This window comes from Rhipicephalus microplus, chromosome X, assembly GCF_043290135.1.
Source record: "Rhipicephalus microplus isolate Deutch F79 chromosome X, USDA_Rmic, whole genome shotgun sequence".
Classification (NCBI taxonomy): domain Eukaryota; kingdom Metazoa; phylum Arthropoda; class Arachnida; order Ixodida; family Ixodidae; genus Rhipicephalus; species Rhipicephalus microplus.
Window position 1 is genome coordinate 191,570,063 of NC_134710.1, and position 20,036 is coordinate 191,590,098.

Genomic DNA, 20,036 nt, shown 5'->3' on the forward strand with positions numbered 1-20,036 from the left:
CAAGATTGTCTGTCATATCTCATTAATATTGTTTCTAGCAAAAAAAAAATGAGCCCTTGACCATAAAATGTTTTTCCTGTAACCATGAATGGTTTTCTTTTCCTCTCCATCGCTCCTCTTTTGTTGCGTGGAGGAGCTTTTCAGTTTTGCTACGGCAGTCAGTTCCAGTTATCATGACTTCATTGATCGACTGATATGTCAGGTTTAACGTCCCGAAACCACCATATGATTATGAGAGACTCCGTAGTGGAGGGCTCCAGAAGCGTGGACAACCTGGGGTTCTTTAACATGCACCCAAATATGAGCACACAGGCCTACAACATTTTCACCTCCATAGGAAATGCAGCCGCCGCAGCCGGGATTCGATCTGGCCACTTGCGGGCCGGCAGCGAAGTACCTTAGCCATCAAACTCGAAAAATGACCGTAAGCGTCCGCGCGAGTGACGAAAAAAAAGGAACAACGTGGTAAAACGACGTCACAGATCACTAAAATTTGTAACGACATCTTGAAGTCACAATGGCATAAATGTTTGTGTGGAGTTACCTCACAGCCTCCTACACCATGCATCCATCTGCGTATCTCGATAATGAATTAAAGCCCGTCATGCAGCTTACTCAGGTTCCGCAGAGATGTGCCTTTTTCATCTTTACCTAATATCATTCTATATTTACGTGCTCAAAGACAACCTGGCCATACTTGAAACTCATGTTTTTACTTTTTTAGTAGTTACTCAGAGCCGGGTTTTCATGCCGCACGCTGCTCTCCAATACATCTTTTCAGTCAAGGTATACAACACAAGTTCTTTCTTACAATGCCGCTTACAATGCAAGCCGTGAACTAAGTAGACAGTCTCCTAGTTTTGTTTTAGGGGTAAAGCTCCTTATGGCGTGGCTTGTGCGTCCCTCGTAGTACGTAACCACCAGTGGCACATACCCGAAATAGCGGTCCTTACGATTTTGACCTCCAAGGTGGTTCCGGTGAGAGATTTTTTTCTGTGCGTTGTTGAACAATAAAAGATAGTGCTCAACGCACATGTTAATGGCTGCTAAGGCGGAATGAGAGACAGGAGCATTCGGCCTTTAGGCAACGTGCACGCTGCGATCCCCATTAGCAGCTATTGGCATGTACATTGAGCACGATCTGACAAGAAAGGGTTGCTACGTTATACTCGCTGGGTGTAACCTCCTTGGTTTTAGAAAGGTTTAGGGAGCGTTGGGCCGCATAGCCATGAATACAGTGAACTAGTATATACCATGAACTCTAGGTGGTTAAAGGTGGGAAGTAAACCCGAAGCGCAAGCCGTAAGAAAGTGTGCATGTGCCACCTCCCGTTTAGTCCTTGAAATGTCCGCTGGATGGCGGTGCTTCTATATGGAGAATATATGATGAAAAGATGCGAGATGGTGGTACTTGGAGTGCTGAATAGATGGACGAACGGACACACAGACAGATGCATGGATGGACGCATGAACGGACGCAGGCGCGGATGCATGGACGAACGAAGGGACGGACGCACGAACAGACGCACGCACGGACGGGTGGATGGACGCATGGACGGTTACACAGACGTACGCAGGAACGGACGGAAGCAAGAACGAATGGACGGACGAATGCTTCGCCCCACTCCCCATCATTCACTCCGTGGATATGCTGCCATTTTTTTTGTTTTCTTTTTTTAACTGTTGGTCAACTTTCTTCTCATATGTATAGGAACGCTTACTGTCCCCATTTGCTACTCTCCATGTTGTATGGTCTGTCTTGGAAAGTAATTTTTAGGCCTTTAAAGCCACCACGGACTTCAACGTCACCCCACATCTGCATGTCACACCATGAAGGATCCCATGTATTTTATTATTGCTACACTGCGCTACATTTAGGCGTAGTGTGAAACGTATACAGGGTAATAAATGAAGTTGTGTAGAGTAAAATAGGATATTTTTGACTATGACATAACGTATTATTCAAAAATTTGTTGGCAACACTGCGTCAACCTCTTTCCTCCGCACAGTTTCCTAAATATACACTAGAGAGGACTCTGGCGCTAGTGTCTAGGGGAGCTGCAACGCACGGCGCTTCATCGAGCATGGGAATGAGGGGCAGTAGACAAATTTGTCGAATCTTCATACTTCTGCAGCTTCATGTGTGTTCGTGTGGCTATGAGCTGTTTTCTAGCGAAACAAAAATCAACAAATGTTCAGTGGTTGCGCTTCACCCCCCTACCTTTACAAATCTGGTCACGAGGTTCAAAACCGTTTGTTCTTTTCTTCAAAATGAAAGCGAAACACAACAATAAACGAAGCCACAAGTGCGATTCGCCACTCGCAAGTACGAAGACTATAGGCAATTTTGTGTACTGCTGATCATTCCAATGGTCGCTTAACAATCGCATGCAGCGCCAGACTTCCCTCTAGTTGATCTTAGGAAACTCTATGCTTGCCTCTAGCCAGTTGTATTTTGTACGGGCTGTGGTGGGCGAGTATCCACTACAGGTGATTGTACAGTTGATATCTACCCAGCAACGGCGAGAACAAGCATTAGTAATTTAAATGCGAGAGCCTGAAAGAAAATGAAGCTGCTCGGTTGTAGTTTTTCTGCTTCAGCAAGAATTAGACATGCTGTTTCTGAAATATTTTGGCGCTATATTCAGCCTGTAATTAAAGTCACTCGTTTGAATTACAGTTTTTTTTGGGGCGCCTAAGCGATCATGTGGTACTGCCGGCTGCCATAGGCATTAACGTGTAACTTCAGTGTATTGTCATCATAAGATAAGTTATAAACACAGCGTTAACTTTCTTTTTGCTTTAAAATATTATTTTATAAAATCCTAGAAAAAACAAATACACAGCTATTTTTGCACTCTAGCTGTATACTGAGCAAGTACAGCAAGTTATCTGCTTGGTTCCACTTTCAAGTGCATCCGGGTTTTGTCACATGTGCATTCTTGCCTTTCCGGGGTCCTTCCCTCGCTCGTTGCTGCGCTCCTATTTTTTCTTACTGTGTGTTTTGGGTGGCTTTGTCCTGTTATGCAGTGTGTTTTGGGTGGGTCCTCATTATGCCGAACATGTCTGTCACCAGACAGTGACTCATAACTTATCATTACGGTGCCTGTAAGACGGCACAATCGGAGAGGTATGGTGCAAGGAACCTCGGTTACCTTTATAGCTCAGCAAACGTCACTGCTGCGTCGCCATGTTTCGTCGACGACAGGGTTTTAGGGGCGAAGCTCCTTATAGCGGCACTTGTTCGTCCCTCGTGGCCGTAGTAGTAGTGTGTAACAAGTATAACATTTTGACCTCCAAGGTGGTGCCGGTGAGAGATTTCTTGTGTGCGTAATTGAACAATAAAAGATAGTGCTCAATGTACATGCCAATGGCTGCTAAGGGGGAATGAGAGACAGGAGAACTCGGCTTATAGTTAACGCGCACGCTGCGAATTTTTTATTGTTCAACAACGCACAGAAGACAAGAAAGGGTAGCTACGCTATACTCGCTGGGCGTAACCTCCTAGGTTTTAGAAAGGTTTAGTGAGCGTTAAGCCGCAGCGCCATGAATACAGTGAACTAGTATATACCATGAACTCGAGGTGGTTAAAAGTGGGAAGTAGACACAAAGCGCAAGCCGTAAAAAAGTGTGCGTGTGCCTCCTCTCGTTCAGTCCTTGGAATGTCCGCTGGATGGCGGTGCTCCTATATGAGGAATATATGATGAAAAGATGCGGCATGGTGGTACTTGGAGTGTTGAATAGGCGGACGAACGAACACACAGACATATGCATGGACGGACGCACGGATGGCTGCACGGACGGATGGACGCATGGACAGACGCAGGAGCAGATGCATAGACGAAAGCAGAGAAGGATGCACAGTTGAACGTGTGGACGCACGAACAGACGCACGCACGGATGGGCGAATGGACTCATGGGCGGCCACACAGACGCACGCATGGATGGACGGAAGCAAGAACGAATGAATGGACGGATGCTTCGCCCCACTATCCATTATTCACTCCGTGGATACGCTGCCATTTTTTTTCTTTGGTTGACATAAAGTAACGTAAGCATCACAGTTGACGAGAACGTGAGCTAGGGAAGCGAAATAGTTCTTTTCTAGTTGTTAAATAAACCCGGACGATGAAACAAGTCGTGGCATAGCAATTAATAGACGACCATTACTTTGCGTACACATGTAGTTGAAAATTTTTGAAAAACGTTTCACGCCCTTTTTATGAAAACTGGAGATAATCAGCGTTCACCCGATGAGTGCGAAAAATCAATATCAAGGTCCCAGCAGGAATCAAACTCTAGCATTTTGAGTGGCAATTACAATATTTCACCACAGAGTCACGCCATGTCTCAGACCTGCTTCAAAAAAAGACGCTATAAATATTATTATGGAAGTTTTGCATCTCAAAAACCACTATTTAAGTATAGGACACGCCATAGTGGAGGACGCAGGAAACTTCAACCACCTGACATTAAAAAAAAAAAAAACACCTGAGTCAAAGGAAAAGGCTGTGCAGGCGTAATATTGATGAAACGTCAATTGTGGTTTCAATGCTGGCTTTCTAATTTTATAAACATTATATATGTATTCCTATGACACAGGTGTCACGTCGTGTTACCGTCAGTTATATACTTAAGCGCCATCCATTTAGGTTGGTCTGCGTAGCACTAGCTAGGGCTGCACGGAGGAAGGAAAGGTAAGGAGAGGCCCTGACGTCACTCGTTGTGAAGCCGCGATGAAGCCGGAAGTCGGCCATATTGACTAGGCAAATTCTCCTCTCTTGTTTACATATGAATGCGAAGCAGAAGGCGCGACTCCCTCTCCGGCTCGGAAAGCACGTGGGCTGCGCAGCGCGTGTGTCGTGACGATCCGAAACTAATGGAACTGGGCTCATCACTCTGAGCCAGCGGGACACCTTCAGTGAAATCGCTTCGTCCGAGTAATAACAGAGAGTAACAGCTCACCGACAACGAAGCAACTACGAGAGAACGCGCGCTAGATGCGCTGACAACGGCGAGCGCTTTCACGTCAATAATTCAGCAACTGTACAGACAACACGATCGGTCGTGCGCCTTCTACGGTTGCATTCCGCCACGCGGCCGACGCAGCGTCCTGCCACTGTGTCCGTGTTCCGCGTGAAACTCGCCAGCGTCAGCATTCTGCGACCGTGGTGACATTGAGCACGCTGCTAGTGACAGTTGAACGTGGTTGCTGTTACGTTGAGATTACATGCAATGCTGGTGGAGAGTGTACCAAGCGGAACAGAAAAGGTGTTTTAATACGCACATGCAAGTTGTTACTGTACACACACAACACGAAACTACGTATGTGCACATGGTCCTCACGGCGTCTTGCTGGGCTCAACAGCGTCGTCCGTTGTCACAAGCAGGAGCTCTGCTCAACCGTCACTGACCTGCAAGGCGTTCGTCGTCATTCAGCTTCGTCATGTTTCCCAACGCGATTTCGCTGAACACTAACTGCTTCATCCGCGTCATCCACCACACGACACATGGATATGTACTTGTTCTTACTGTTGAAACCCCGTAATCGTCAAAGGGATTTGTAAACGTTGCTAAGAGTAATGTAACTTCCAGGAGAACACTGCGTAACCAATAACGCGGCGCAGAGCACAGATATTGTCCGCCACGACTCAGCACGAGACCTGGGGAGGCACACATTCCGCCGCCAGCCGCGGCCGCTCACTGCGAGACCAGCTCCACTGCGCAACACGTAACCATAACAACGCCGCCATTGTGCCTAGTGAATATGGCCGCCATGATGTCATTTCCGTCACACTTTTCACGCCCTGCGCCGGCTGGGCATGCCCTCTCCTTACCTTTTTCCTTCCTCCGTGTAGGGCTGCCTATAAGCGCTGCATGTACGCTCAGTGCTTCTGGTGTTGGTAATAGCCATGCTGTTGTTGGCATCGTTACGGAGCTTTAAACAACTGGTTATATGAAACATATGCGACTGCGCAACACATGCTGGGGTATACAACATTTGTGTATATATTTAGTGTCGTTTTAAAACCTTAAGTTTCATAATAACAAATTGCCCCGCGGTTCCCTTTCCGAAGCACGTTTCGCATAACATCAATTCCCATGATAGTAAGATCTGCTGAATTTTTTTTATTGGGGTGTCATAACATATAAGCCAACGCCAAATTTTAGCTAGCCGGGGATGAATTCCGGTGGGCTCCCTGAGAAACCTAATGCCACCAAGTGCTAGCACCATAAATGAACACATTAATTTTCTACACGACGCTTTTTGAGACGACACTGCTTATTCTAGAGATAAGATTATTTTTTTTTAATTTACGTGCTGTCACGTAACATTTTGTGAAAATTGGACCTTTTACGAGTAGCTAGAATGCTGAACGAGAAAAAAAAAAGAATGTCTAACAGGGTTTGTGGTTCAAGCAAGAAGCACATGTTTACGGTTTTTTTTTTTTCATAGCAAGCTTTCTTGTGCCCTTTCAGAGCGTTTTTTTTATTTTTATATTTTAACACTGGATGACGTTTGTGCATTCAAGTGATGATGAAACCCCCAAACAATCTTGATAAAAGGGTTAAGAAATAAATATGAAAAATGAACAGATGAACTGACGGATGACCTAATTTTTAAGTATACATACGGGTGCTCTGTCGGTGGTTTCGCGCACATATGTTGTGCCCCCGCGCTTCCACTGTACACGGCGCCCAGACGGATAGAAGTCGGATGATTTCGCTCCTGAAACATTCCTGCACCTAGCGAAAACGCGGAGTGCTTCACAATTGACATTGCAGTTAAGGATTATGCGTCGTATCGCACTATATACGACATTTCAAATGGACACAAGGAATACCTATAAGTTCATGAAACAAAAGTTTGAGTGAATTGAAACTGTCACATAATGCGCGATACGATGCAGATTAGCAACAATCGCTCCTGGTAGTGCTGAGTCTTCTGTTTTGAAGCTACTTACGTTTGGTCCAGACACATATGATCTGTTCATCAGAAGTGTGCAAATATCAATGCATCAATGAATGCAGGGAAACAAATAAAAAGGAAAAAGTGTACAGTGAAGGTAAAGGAAAAAACATGGTTGATTCCTGCTACATAGGAATCGGTATAACACGAAAGTAAAACGCTTCCTTACAAAAGTAGTTCAGTGCTTACTCTACATTCATTTAAAAGAGCTCATGGAATGTCTGTTGGAGTTCGACAGTTTCGAAACCCACCGTTTAACGTACATCTCCAACCCGACGTGTAAGTTCCCTAACTATAGTGATTGATTAATGATTAAACGTGTCCTTGTGATCAAGCATGCATGTCGTAGTTCAGGTAGTTAACGGTGAGAGCGGAACCAAAGAAAGCAGTGTGGCAGCCAGAAGAGCGTGACCAATTATAAGCCCAGCTTGGGCTAAGCTTGCTTATATTCGCGGCATGTTAGTTACCGAACGCCGTTGCCCGATTAGAGGGAAACGTAACGGGCGTTATGTCTTCCCTGGTGAGCCTAAGCGTGGAATGATAAGCTACATTAATATAGTTTCCAATATATCCACTAGAGGAAACTCTGACGCTAGTGCCTATGGGCGCTATATAACGCATGGCGCTTCAGCGAGCTTGATGAGTAGTACATGAATTTGTATAATCGTTGTACTTCTGGCTCTGTATGTGTTCGTGTGGCTTGGAGCTGTTCTGTCATAAAACAAAAATCAGTGAATATTCAGCGGTTGCGCTTCACCACCTTAATTTTTTAGGTTTACCATGTCAAATCGGGCCACGAAATTCAAAAGGCTTTGTTCTTTCCTTCAAAACCAAACCTAAACACAGCAATAAGTGAAGGCACAAATGCGATTCGCCGCCCGAAAGTATGAAGGCTACGCAATCCCGTGTACTACACATCATTCCGATGGTCGCTGAACGATCGCAGCACCAGTCTCTCCTCTAGTTAATTTTAGGAAACTCTATGGTTACATCCGGGCGAAACAGGCACGTTGCTCTATGCTTTGCGGGACTATTTTTGGTATGGATGGATGCTATGAGCCATGCCGACAATTTGGAAGAGGTCGCCACTTGGCAGTGTGTTAACGCGTTAACGATATCGAACTTCTCCTATTGTAAACACAACGAATAGGACGGAAGCATAGAGACGATGCGTTGCAACTAATCGTGGGTTTCATGGTCATGCGAATAATTATGGCACATTACCAAAAGTACTTTGAGAGGGCAGTAGTAAATACAAAAAGCTTGTTTTTATGGCCTACAAAAAGGGTGACCGTATATATATATATATATATATATATATATATATATATATATATATATATATATATATATATATATATATATATATATATATATATATATATATATATATATATATATATATATATATATATATATATATTCGCGCTTGACAGCTTTATTGGAGGGGGCTTCTATTTTCTCTCGCTTGTTCGCCTCTGCGTACCATCGCCAAGGATTTCCGGCATGATGCCTTGGAACACTCTATAACAACGACAACAACCAACCTATCGATGAGCCTGTTCGTACCATGGTCAGCACCATACGAAATGAGAGACGCCCTCACCTTTCTCTTCGACTTGATGGCTTCGATCTGCTTGGCTGTGCACTCGCCAATGCTTTGGCTTCCCCACAGCTCACGGCCGACGCGGAAGTAGGTGAAGGCCATCGATGTCACCGGTATCATGTAGGTCACAATCAGGATCACAACGTTGTACCTGCGTGCACGAAGTTGCGCTCCTGGTACACAAGCGAAGTGAACAGAAACACATGTTTTTGTTTCACATAAAATTTTTCTTTTGGAACTGCGTGGTACTCGAAACACTACCACGCAGGCACCCCCTCCCCCATAAATTGTAGCGGCACCATTTGTCTACGCGACTCGCCCAGCTTGAACAAAGAGCAACTCATACCTACTGCATTTAATCTCGAAACTCCTAAGCTTGCTCAGGCACCATTGGTGAAAACGTTTACATTCACTGGAATGTTGATGGCCTACAGACACTGACATCTCAACTAATGAGGTGATGCATCGCATTGCATGCAGAAGTGCGAAGCCAGGCTGTGCATTAATTGCTCAACGTTCAAGTGCCGCGAGGTGATAAGCGACGGTGCAAAAAAAAAAAAATGGCTGCTTCATAAAACATGTTGCAGAACTACTTGGTTCACACAGTGACAGAGCTGATAATGGAACGCAGGGCTAAAACAAAATGGACAGGAAAGCATGTTCTTTCCTGCACCTCTCGTTTCTTCGCCTTGCCTGAAATTATTGTTTTGCAGTAGCTGCTTCCTAAAGCATGCATTTCTGATTGCTGTTCATGCTCGCGAATAAGTCTTATGCAGCTGTTAAGCTCATGCATTTGCTGCTGTTGCTAAAAGAAATACAAGGGGAAAAACCCACTTAGGAGCATCAATACGTCCTGCTAATGACATTTGCGCATTTGAATTGCCCGCTTGTCATAACACATTTTTGTATCATAATTTTCAATATTATTACTTCATGTGGGCTTACGTATGATTCGAGTGCATGACACAAAGGTAAGGAAAAAAATGACCCCCGTATCTGCATGTAATCTGCAACTGTCGTCGAAAGACGATAGACTTGCGTGTGGGGAGAGTGAACAAAATTTGATATTCTGCGCAAGAAAATCGGTGAATGGTATTCCGGAGGCACTGCGTTAGAGCGCCTCGAGTATGCAGCGGAGGCGAACGAGCGCATCAAGTTACGTCAAACGTGAGACATGAGCGCCATCTGGCAGTTATTTCGAAAAACAAAGCGCGTGGCCCTGAGAGGGGCGCGCACCTCACAGGTGATAAGGTGTAGAACGCAAGGCGACGGGTGAAGTCTCCACCGTCTCGTTTTAGCACAGCGTTGGAAACACTCGCTTCTTCGTGAAAACGGTGCATGGTCAGCACAGCGTGATAAGCGCTACTGTCCTTAGAATTGCTTATGTATGTCTTTTCTAGTAAAAGGTGAACATGCAGAATATGTACGCGTTGTTATGATGCCTCAGATATGCGCAATAATTGCTTTTTAATTGACAATCGCGCAAGGCTTGAGCAACATTGGTGGGCGCTGTGGATGGGATTGGCCGTTCAGGGTATCAGCAGGTGCTGTTTAGAATACCCAGTTTGCGGTAAGGGTGGTCAACATACATACATACATACATACATACATACATACATACATACATACATACATACATACATACATACATACATACATACATACATACATACATACAGACAGACAGACAGACAGACAGACAGACAGACAGACAGACAGACAGACAGACAGACAGACAGACAGACAGACAGACCAAAGCTTTTGCGTTGAAGGTCCCCAAGAAAGACTATCGTCTTTAATAGGAAACTGCGCCCTATAGCATCTAGTATTTTACTCAAGCGATGCCCCTTTCTCTGAAACTCACACTTACTGAATTCACATTTTGATGGCCACATCTCTATGCCACAAAATGCTAGAGGCTCGGGAACTTAGATATGTGTGCACGTTAAAGGACATCAGATCGTCCAAATTTCCGGAGCCCTCCACTACGGTGGCCCTCAATCACAACGGGGTTTCGTGATGTGAAACCCCAACATTTATTATTATTATTATTATTATTATTATTATTATTATTATTATTATTAACAGTCGTTAAACTGTGCAGGACGGACAACTCACACGTATTCGTCGTGGCTCTCGGTCGTGTCCCCGTCAGGCCAGAAGATGTAGCATATGATACGAGAGTCGCCGTTGGCAAATATCTCTGCCTTGGTGGTCGAGTAGAGTATGTTTGGCAGCGAGAGAAGGCTGCTTGCCACCCAAATCCAGATGGCGATGTTCAGCGTCGTCGCCCTGGACATCCGAGGCCGCAGTGGACGCATGATCGCCATGTACCTGCGGAAAAGGCATCGAGGCCCTCAGTGAGATGAGGCAAGACTTTGCCAAAAGCGTCCGGACATAAAAAAAAAACCGTTACAGTGCCAGTCACGAAACAAGTGTTCCACTCAAGTCCTTTAATACTTCTTGTGGTCGCGAAACTGACACCTCAGTCAAAGGACACGTGAATGCTGCAATAGCGGCGGTTGTGTGTGGGACCGTTTTGGTGTTCTTGTTTTAGGAGCTTTCGCGACGGTCACTTTACTTTCACTTAGCTACATTAACACACAACATACGTACGTGAGTGCTGGAGTGCTTCGGAAATCTGGGAAGAGCTGCCCTATGACGTGACAATGAAGTTTCATGGCCCCTAGAAGTATTAAAGCACTACAGATTCACTTAAAAAGAGACTAAAAGCAAAAACAATTTACGTCGCAGAGAACCCGCTTTTAAATTTCGCGTCGCTCCTTGTTACTCGGCGGAAGAAACGAGCGTTTTGGTTGTTCTGTGCTAAACGGAACCACCCACTCGTACACAAAAGGTGTCTGACATTGTTTTCCCGCGCCCACACTTAACCTGTATCAAAAAATAGCGCGGCAGATGCACAAAAACTACCACCACCTACAGATCGTGTCACACCGAGTAAGTGTGTGTGTTGGCATGTGAGCCACGCGAAGAGAGTATAGGCGCTGAAAACGTACAACTCACGGTGGTTTCAGCCTAAAAGACACATCTATTCTGAATTTTAAGCACCATAATGACAACATCATCATGAGACACGACTGACCGGGAGATTCAAGGTACATTTTTGATCATATATGGTTTTTGTGCAAACGGAAGCACACGGTCTTTTTTTTTCACTCAGAGTGAAATGAAGCCATCGTAGCCTGCATGGTGAGTGCCTTTAGTGTCGACGCTTGATTAGAATCCACTTGTAATATTTCCTGAAATTAAATGCTCTACCTCACAAAAATGTCTCAGTGGAGCCAGTTGTAAACAGAGACAAACTTTGGTGTTTCTGCACCCCCGTTCACCCGTAAAAAATCGCGATTTATTGATTGCGCAGAGAGCCGGTTGTTCGCCCAGCAAGGCTGAATTTTTTTCGTTAAATTCTGAGGAGTATTCTAAAAGAAACATAATCAATCATAACTGCAAGAGCTGCTTCTGCACAACAACTTCGTCTAATGATCAAGAAACTGAAACTCAGGTGCTTCCCCAGCTACAAATGTTTCACCAATGCGATATTACTGCTGAATGATATTTATTTCATTGAAATTTGAATCGCAGGCAGGCGACCACGTTCGAGCCGTCAATGCCTTTCTAGTGCATACACGTGTACATTGATTTAAAATTAGAATCAACACTGTTCAGAAGTGGTAGATCCCACTTATAAATTTCGCGCTGCTTCTTGTTACTTGGCAAAGGAAACGAGCGTTGCCCCACCGTGGTGGTCTAGTGGCTAAGGTACTCGGCTGCTGACCCGCAGGTCGCGGGTTCGAATCCCGGCTGCGGCGGCTGCATTTCCGATGGAGGCGGAAATGTTGTAGGCCCGTGTACTCAGATTTGGGTGCACGTTAAAGAACCCCAGGTGGTCGAAATTTCCGGAGCCCTCCATTACGGCGTCTCTCATAATCATATGGTGGTTTTGGGACGTTAAACCCCACAAATCAATCAAGAAAACGAGCGTTTTGGTAGTTTTATACTAAACGGAACCACCCACCGGCTTACAAAAGGTGTTCGACATTGTTTTCCCATGCCCGCACTTCAGCTGACTCAAAAAATAACGCGGCAGATGCACAGACACTACCACCGCCTTCAGCTCGTGTCGCACCGAGCTAATGTGTAGGTCGGCATGTGAACGATGCCCTATGTGGCATAATGGTGGCGTGGTACTATCTTTGGGCATTGTATGAAACTTCCCCATAGTGTGACAACGAAGTTTTATGACAACCAGAAGTACTAAAGCACTGTTGTTTCATTTGGGTGCACGTTAAAGGACCCCAGATGGTCCAAATTTCTGGAGCCCTCCACTACGGCGTCTCTCACAGTGATTTGGTGGTTTTGGGACGTTAAACCTCACATATCATAATCATCATCACTATTAATTCACATAAAAGGAGACTAAAAGCAAGAACAAATAATGTCGCAGAGGAGACCACTGTTTCAGATAGCCTAAATCGTCAATAATGTCCACAGCAGTGCTCCAAGATGTGAGCAAATAAGGTAAATGCACGACACTATATATATGTGCCACAAGTGGAATATTTTAGAATGATTCAGATGACGTCAAGGGTCTCGAGAACAATCAATCACTAGAACTTAAACAACCCCCAAAAAAACTGTGGACCATTTTCCCGAAGGGAACCCTGATGGGATGCGAAGCAGCAGCGGTGCGCACGGCGTTGACCCGGGTGACACGGGCGTCGACGTGTGGGCTGGAAGAACGGTTTGAAGCGAAACTCGGTGTAGCGTTCACTTGAGTAAACGTTTAGGCGGGTTGGGTTATGTGTAAGTTTTATCACAGATAAACCAGCCGAAAGAGTGTTTCTACTAGACGTGCGGTCGAGCGTTGCGGGCGATGGAGAGGGCGAAGCGAGATGTGTGTTGTGAGCGGGCCGAGGAGCCGGCAGCTGCAGGCATGCGGCGAGCGCGCTGCGGGTGAGGGAGAGGGTTACGTCAGCGTGCACCTGCGAGGAAAGCGTGCGAGGGGAGCGTGACGTTAACGCGCAGCTGTGGCGTGACCTACTTGGCACCAGTTTAACACTGGTGGTGAGGAGAATGCGTTGCGGCATGTTCGTAGGGACGCACGAACGTACGGTGTTACACACATGAATCTAAGAGCTGCTTCGCACCTGAATGTCACAGTTTCACCGCAAGGGTGAAATAATGAGTGCGATAAAACAAATTGTATACAAATTGTAAACGCTATACGAAGTGAGGTTGTCGGCTACCTCATTTGGAACTCTACAAAACACTGCTGTTAAAAAAAAGGCAGATCCCACGTACAGTGGAAATCAATGATATCCGAAGAACAAATCAGGAAGGTTGATATGTCACCTTTCAAATTGGCACAACGTCACGATGCCGACGGACGTAGTACGCAGTAAACACAAGTAGAAATGTTATGCGTACTCACGCATCTATATAAGATGAAAGTATGTTTTTTTTACAGTCACGCATTGACGGCACAAAGAACGTTGGAAATAACAGCACCAGCAGTGGGAGGCTTTTAAATTATGCCGTAAATGACTTCCATACCGCAATCACATTGCTTGCGCCTGGCATTTGTGTTCGCCGTCCATTCACGTCACGTAATACCAAATTTGGTGTATGTGAAGCTAGCGAAACTGCTGCGAACGTGCTATGAGCGTAGCATGTAGTCATGTTTTGCATGACACGAATATCTCCATTATCATTTTTGAATGTGTGATTTACATTCGTCGCCCATTCTCGTCACGAACTACCAAATTTTGTATATGTAAAGCTAGTGAGACGGCTGCGAGTGCCCCATGAGAGTGACATAGTCATGTTCTTACATTAATCACATGCCATCATTATCGTCTTTGAACAACACATATACCTTCATCATCCATTCACGTTACGTACGTAATACCGCATTGGGTGTATGTGAAGCTAGCGAAATGGCCGCGAGCGCACTATGAGCATAGCATGTAGTCATATTTTACATGACACCCATGTCATGATTATTATATTTGCACCAGTCATCTACATTCATCATTCATTCACGACAAGTAATACCAAATTTGGTATATGTGAAGCCGAACGGCTGCAAGCGTGCTGCGAGCGTTGCAGGCAGTCATGTTTACATGACACGCATCTCATGATTATTATGTTTTGGCGTGTCATTTACCCTTGTCGTACATTCACGCCTCGTAATACTAAATTTGGTATATCTGAAGCTAGCGAAACAGCCGCGAGTGCGCTATGATCGTAGCATGTAGTAACGTTTCACATGACACGCATATTATGATTAGCATCTTTAGAGGCGTTGTATACCTTCGCCTCTAAAGCACTCTAGTTATGCAAGCACTCCCAAGTTATGACAGGTAGATTGCCACTATCCCTCAAGAGGAAGGTATATAACAGCTGTATCTTGCTGGTACTTAGCTACGGAGCAGAAACTTGGAGACTTACAAACAGGGTTCAGCTTAAATTGAGGACGACGCAGCGAGCAATGGAAAAGAAAATGGTAGGTGTAACCTTAAGAGACAAGAAGAGAGCGGAGTGGATTAGGGAACAAACGAGGGTTGAGGATTGAATAGTTGAAATCAACAAGAGGAAATGGAGATGGGCCGGGCAGGTAGCGCGTAGACAGAGCAACCGCTGGTCATTAAGGGTAACTAACTGGATTACCAGAGAAGGCATGCGGGTTAGGGGGAGACAGAAGGATAGGTGGGCAGATGAGATTAAGAAGTTTGCGGGTATAAATTGGCAGCAGCGAGCACAGGACTGAGTTAACTGGCGGAACATGGGAGATGCATTTGTGCTCCAGTGAACGTAGTCAGGCTGATGATGATGATGATGATGGTGATGATGATGATGGTGATGATGATGATGATGATACCTTCGCCATCCATTCACATCACGCGGTACCAAATTTGGTATACGTGAAGCTAGTGAAACGATTGCGAGCGCATCATGAGAGTGGCATGTAGTCATGTTGTTATATGACACGCATCTCATAATTTTCATGTTTGCAGCAGTCACATACCTTCGTTATCCATTCCCATCCCGTAATACCAAATTTGGTTTAAGTGAAGATAGCGAAACTAACGTGAGCGCACCTTGAGTGTGGCGTGCAATCATGACTTACATGACATGCATGTCACGATTTCCTCGTTAGAGTCATTCACTCGTGTTTGCATGCAGTCATGTCATACTATACAAGTGTGGCAATAGGTCATTTGAACGAAACCACCGCAAGAGCAGCAAGATGAGGAAATGTAAAATCATAACATTCATGACATACATGTTATGTTTTTCATGTTAAATGCGAAGCATTTATTAGAGAACTTCGGCGATATTGAGCGTATCTATCTATCTATCTATCTATCTAGCCGCCTACGTTTGGGTGCTCTCGTGGTCACTCCCTTAACTTGACGTGGTCCAAAATTAGCATGGGAGGGTAAGATGGTTTGACGAATATGACACGCTGGCCAAGGCATCAATGTTGTCGAAATCTCGTCGCGTACGTCGTCAAACACTTCCCGCCAGACAGTGACACATGCCAATAGGCAAGTATGTACCGCTGGTAAGCGAGTATGTGCCACAGGTGATTGACACTTAATATTTACGAAGGAACAAAGAGAACACACATGTGGGATTTTAACGCGTGAGCGTTAAGAAATACCCGACATTGGTAGCGTCGACCCGACAAATGCAAAGAATAAATATCAGGGTCCCAGCTGGAATCGAACCCAAGCATTCTGCGTGGCAATGAAGAATTTTACCACAGAGCTACGCCAGCTCTCGGAACTACTTTTCCAATAGACGCTAATCTTCACGAAACGTCAATAGTGGTTACAGCGCTGCCCACTTAATTTTATAAACGTGACATATGTACTCCTTTGATAGTCACGTCAAGTTAACGTCAATTGTGGTCAGTTGCCAGGCGCTGAAGTTGATTTATGTAGCAGAGTCGAGGGACAGCGTCCTCGCGAGCATCAGCGCTTCATATCAGCTTCTGATGTTCCTAATACGCATGTTCCAGTTGGCATCATTGCACAAGTGGAAACAACTGATTAAATAAACATCTGCAACTCTTCAACATATGTCTGTGCGTGCAACATTCGTACATATATTTTGCGTGGTGTCGTGGCGTGTCACTGAATAAAAAAATTAAAAAAAATGCAACACGGTCACCTCCCCACCGCACGTTTCGCATAACATTGATTCCCAGGTACGTGGGATCTGCCAAATTTTCATGACTAGTCACTTATTCTCCCCATACAGTCAAGTTATGTCATACAAATTTTTGTATCGATACTATTATCGAAACGGCAAGGAGAAATAATTGTCGTAGGCGGCTAGATAGATAGATAGATAGATAGATAGATAGATAGATAGATAGATAGATAGATAGATAGATAGATAGATAGATAGATAGATAGATAGATAGATAGATACGCCCAAAGTCACCGAAGTTTGCTAAGAAATGCTTGGCATTTAAAAGCCCGACAAAATGGCGCGCGCTTGTGATGTTGCCGGATGCCCGAATGGTGTATGCCGTTTCAATTGCAGCAAAACGAACCTCAATGCTCGAAGTGGCTGACGCCTTTGCACCAAAACAGCTGAAAATGGGGCGCGTGTGCTCGCTGCACTTTCGTGCTGAGGGTTACCATATCAACCACACCTTGTGCAAGGCTTGCAATGTGCCTTTCCGAGCAGTGCCTGGCTGCTCCTAGTGTTGGCACCCACGTAGTAAGGGCGGCAACATTTGGCAAGGCAACTGTTACGTCAGAAGGCCCGTTCAGGTGGGTGTTCTGATGTTTGGTAACGACGTGCGGACAACTTAAACATGATTTAATTTCTAATTAGGCATTTCCTTAGCTCCAAAGTGGCACTACGAGATTTCTGGACCGCTTTTTGAACAATAAACGTCGACTTAATATCTGCCTTCAGTATCCCTTCAATTGTAGCTCTTCTACTCCACATCAACAACATCATCAACATGATAAATAAAACAGATGAGAAAAAGTTCAGTCGATGGTGGCGAGATATGTGCTTATTGCACGTATGTACGACAGATAATTCAGTGCGACAGAACCTAAGCTGAAATGAAAATAGAAGTCTCTGCAGCACCAAAGGGCACGTTTTATTCTCATATTTTAATCTGATACTCGAATTTCTCATGACGTATACATAAACCAGCCTCACTACATTTCAGCCTGCAAAGATCATGAACACAAGATAAGAGAACATAAATGCACTACATTCTCTTGCAGCCACTCTTTTTACCCGAAAACTATCAGTTAGTGGAACGGACTTCCTCCCACAATTGTTTGAATTTCTTCCACAGATGCATTCTTTTCTGCCATAAAAATGATTGAATCTTTCGACCGCTTAGCCTTATAAACTACGTGTGTACGCATGGCAGTCACCATGGTCTGTACGGTATCTTGGTTGTAAACTATGTTGTAAATTATGTAAAATATGTTTTGTAAACTATGTTTTGTTTTGGCATTTCATTAGCGCTTTGCCCTTGTGCTGGGTGAATGGTTTACGTTGTTTTAATTATGCTTGGCATTATCATTGACTTTTGTAGTTTCTGATTTTTTTTTCGAATACATATGACGTTTCCTGATGCAGCTGTGTATGTTTCGTGTCTTGCGAATCTATTTCTTTTATTTCGTTGTAAACAAACTCATGTGAACCTGCAAGTTTCATGTTCATTTTTTGTACCCCCCCCCCCCCTCGCTAAACTGTCTCTATGGGCGCTGTGGGTATTACATAAATAAATGAAATAATAAATAAATTAATGAATAAATAAATAAATAAATATCATGGGACCTTTTTTTTTCGAAATCATTATCCGTTATATCGAGATGCAGCACTACACGAGCCACTGTGGCTTATTTGATGAAGTTACACTTTTTATCGCTTTCTTTGTACTTATCATGCATACACCGGGCCCCGCCGTGGTGGTCTAGTGGCTAAGGTACTCGGCTGCTGACCCGCAGGTCGCGGGCTCAAATCCCGGCTGCGGCGGGTGCATTTCCGATGGAGGCGGAAATGTTGTAGGCCCGTGTGCTTAGATTTGGGTGCACGTTAAAGAACCCCAGGTGGTCCAAATTTCCGGAGCTCTCCACTACGGCGTCTCTCATAATCATATAGTGGTTTTGGGACGTTAAACCCACATATCAATCAATCAATGCATACACTGGCCCAATCGCTGTCCTTCCTACAGAAATTCCGCATTCACTTTATCCGAATGTGGTTTGAAGTACGTTTGGGGTCATGATAATTGCTGGTCAACAGCAAAAAATATATTTATAATAAATGTTTGCCTCTTATTACCCAGATTAACAAGCGTGTCGTCTGTGCGCACAAGCAAACGTGACCGCGAAACACAAGCGACGACCACAGACACTCGCTGTCAAAACAATGGCGTAAGGAAACACGGCCGCTGGAGCCACCTCCGCGTTGTTGATCATGACAGCGCAAACGGCGAGGACACAGCACGTGCAGTACTCACGGATTAGAAGAAGACACTTGAGGGCTAAGTAACACGCATACATTTGTTTCCACCGTCTTCAGATTGAGCCATATCGGCGCAATTACGATTCGAACGCGTGTGTCTGCACCAACATTATCTTTAGAGACTATATTCGTCGCGACATTATGTAGTCATTAAGAGCCATTGCATTGCATACCAGTCAATACACTAAAGAATTGAATGTCTCGTTTCAACCCATGAATACTGTACATACGTATCAGCCATTTTCTGATATATGTCTAGGAGGGAACGCGCTATCGCAGCCGAGCGCACAAAATGAGGCAGTGTGGTTTCAGCAGAAAGTATTTTTAGCCACTACCGCCGTACGGATCGCGCGCGCGTCTGAAGGACCTGAGCAGCTTATATTCTTATTGATATTCAGAGGAAAAACAAGCAAAATACAATTGAGGGCAGCTTGCACGGGGGCTGCAAAGGTGAACCAACAGCGGAGCTTGTGGCCGACCTATATTATTAGCAAGGTCCTAATTAGCAATTTATTTTATTTGACCTGTATTTATTTAGAATATATCTTAACAAAGGTATTGTTATCTGATTCCATTTGTCCCTCTTCCATTTGCCTGTTCAACGCATCGCTTATTTTATGGGCCAAGCACCTTAGGGTTTGTTCGTTCTTGGTTGTCCGTCACAGCACATGCAAGATATCACTATAACACCATGACGATGAAGAATAAGCACGTTGGCTCATGCAAGGTACCCGATGACGATGACGCTGCCATCACGGCTCCACACATGCAAGGTACTCACTATGCGACATGACAATGATGATGAAGAACAAGCACGTTCCAGACCACACATTTTCTTTCTGCCATAAATGGAAACGATCGCGAAACCGCTCTCGCCCGCATAAGGCAAAGTGGCAACAAGCTGCTACCTCGCAGTTGAGGAAGA

General features: G+C 44.8%; 1 protein-coding gene across 1 annotated transcript in view; it reads right to left on the reverse strand.

Moving 5' to 3' along the window:
* The window catches only part of LOC119177337 (tachykinin-like peptides receptor 99D), a 479,365-nt gene that overhangs the window by 43,878 nt on the left and 415,451 nt on the right, over nt 1–20,036 (reverse strand). The window contains exons 5-6 of the mRNA XM_037428811.2: nt 10,694–10,909; nt 8,576–8,726 (exon numbers count right to left, since the gene is read on the reverse strand). Of these exons, the coding sequence (XP_037284708.2) occupies nt 8,576–8,726; nt 10,694–10,909 (367 nt within the window). The remainder of the gene's footprint in view (nt 1–8,575; nt 8,727–10,693; nt 10,910–20,036) is intronic.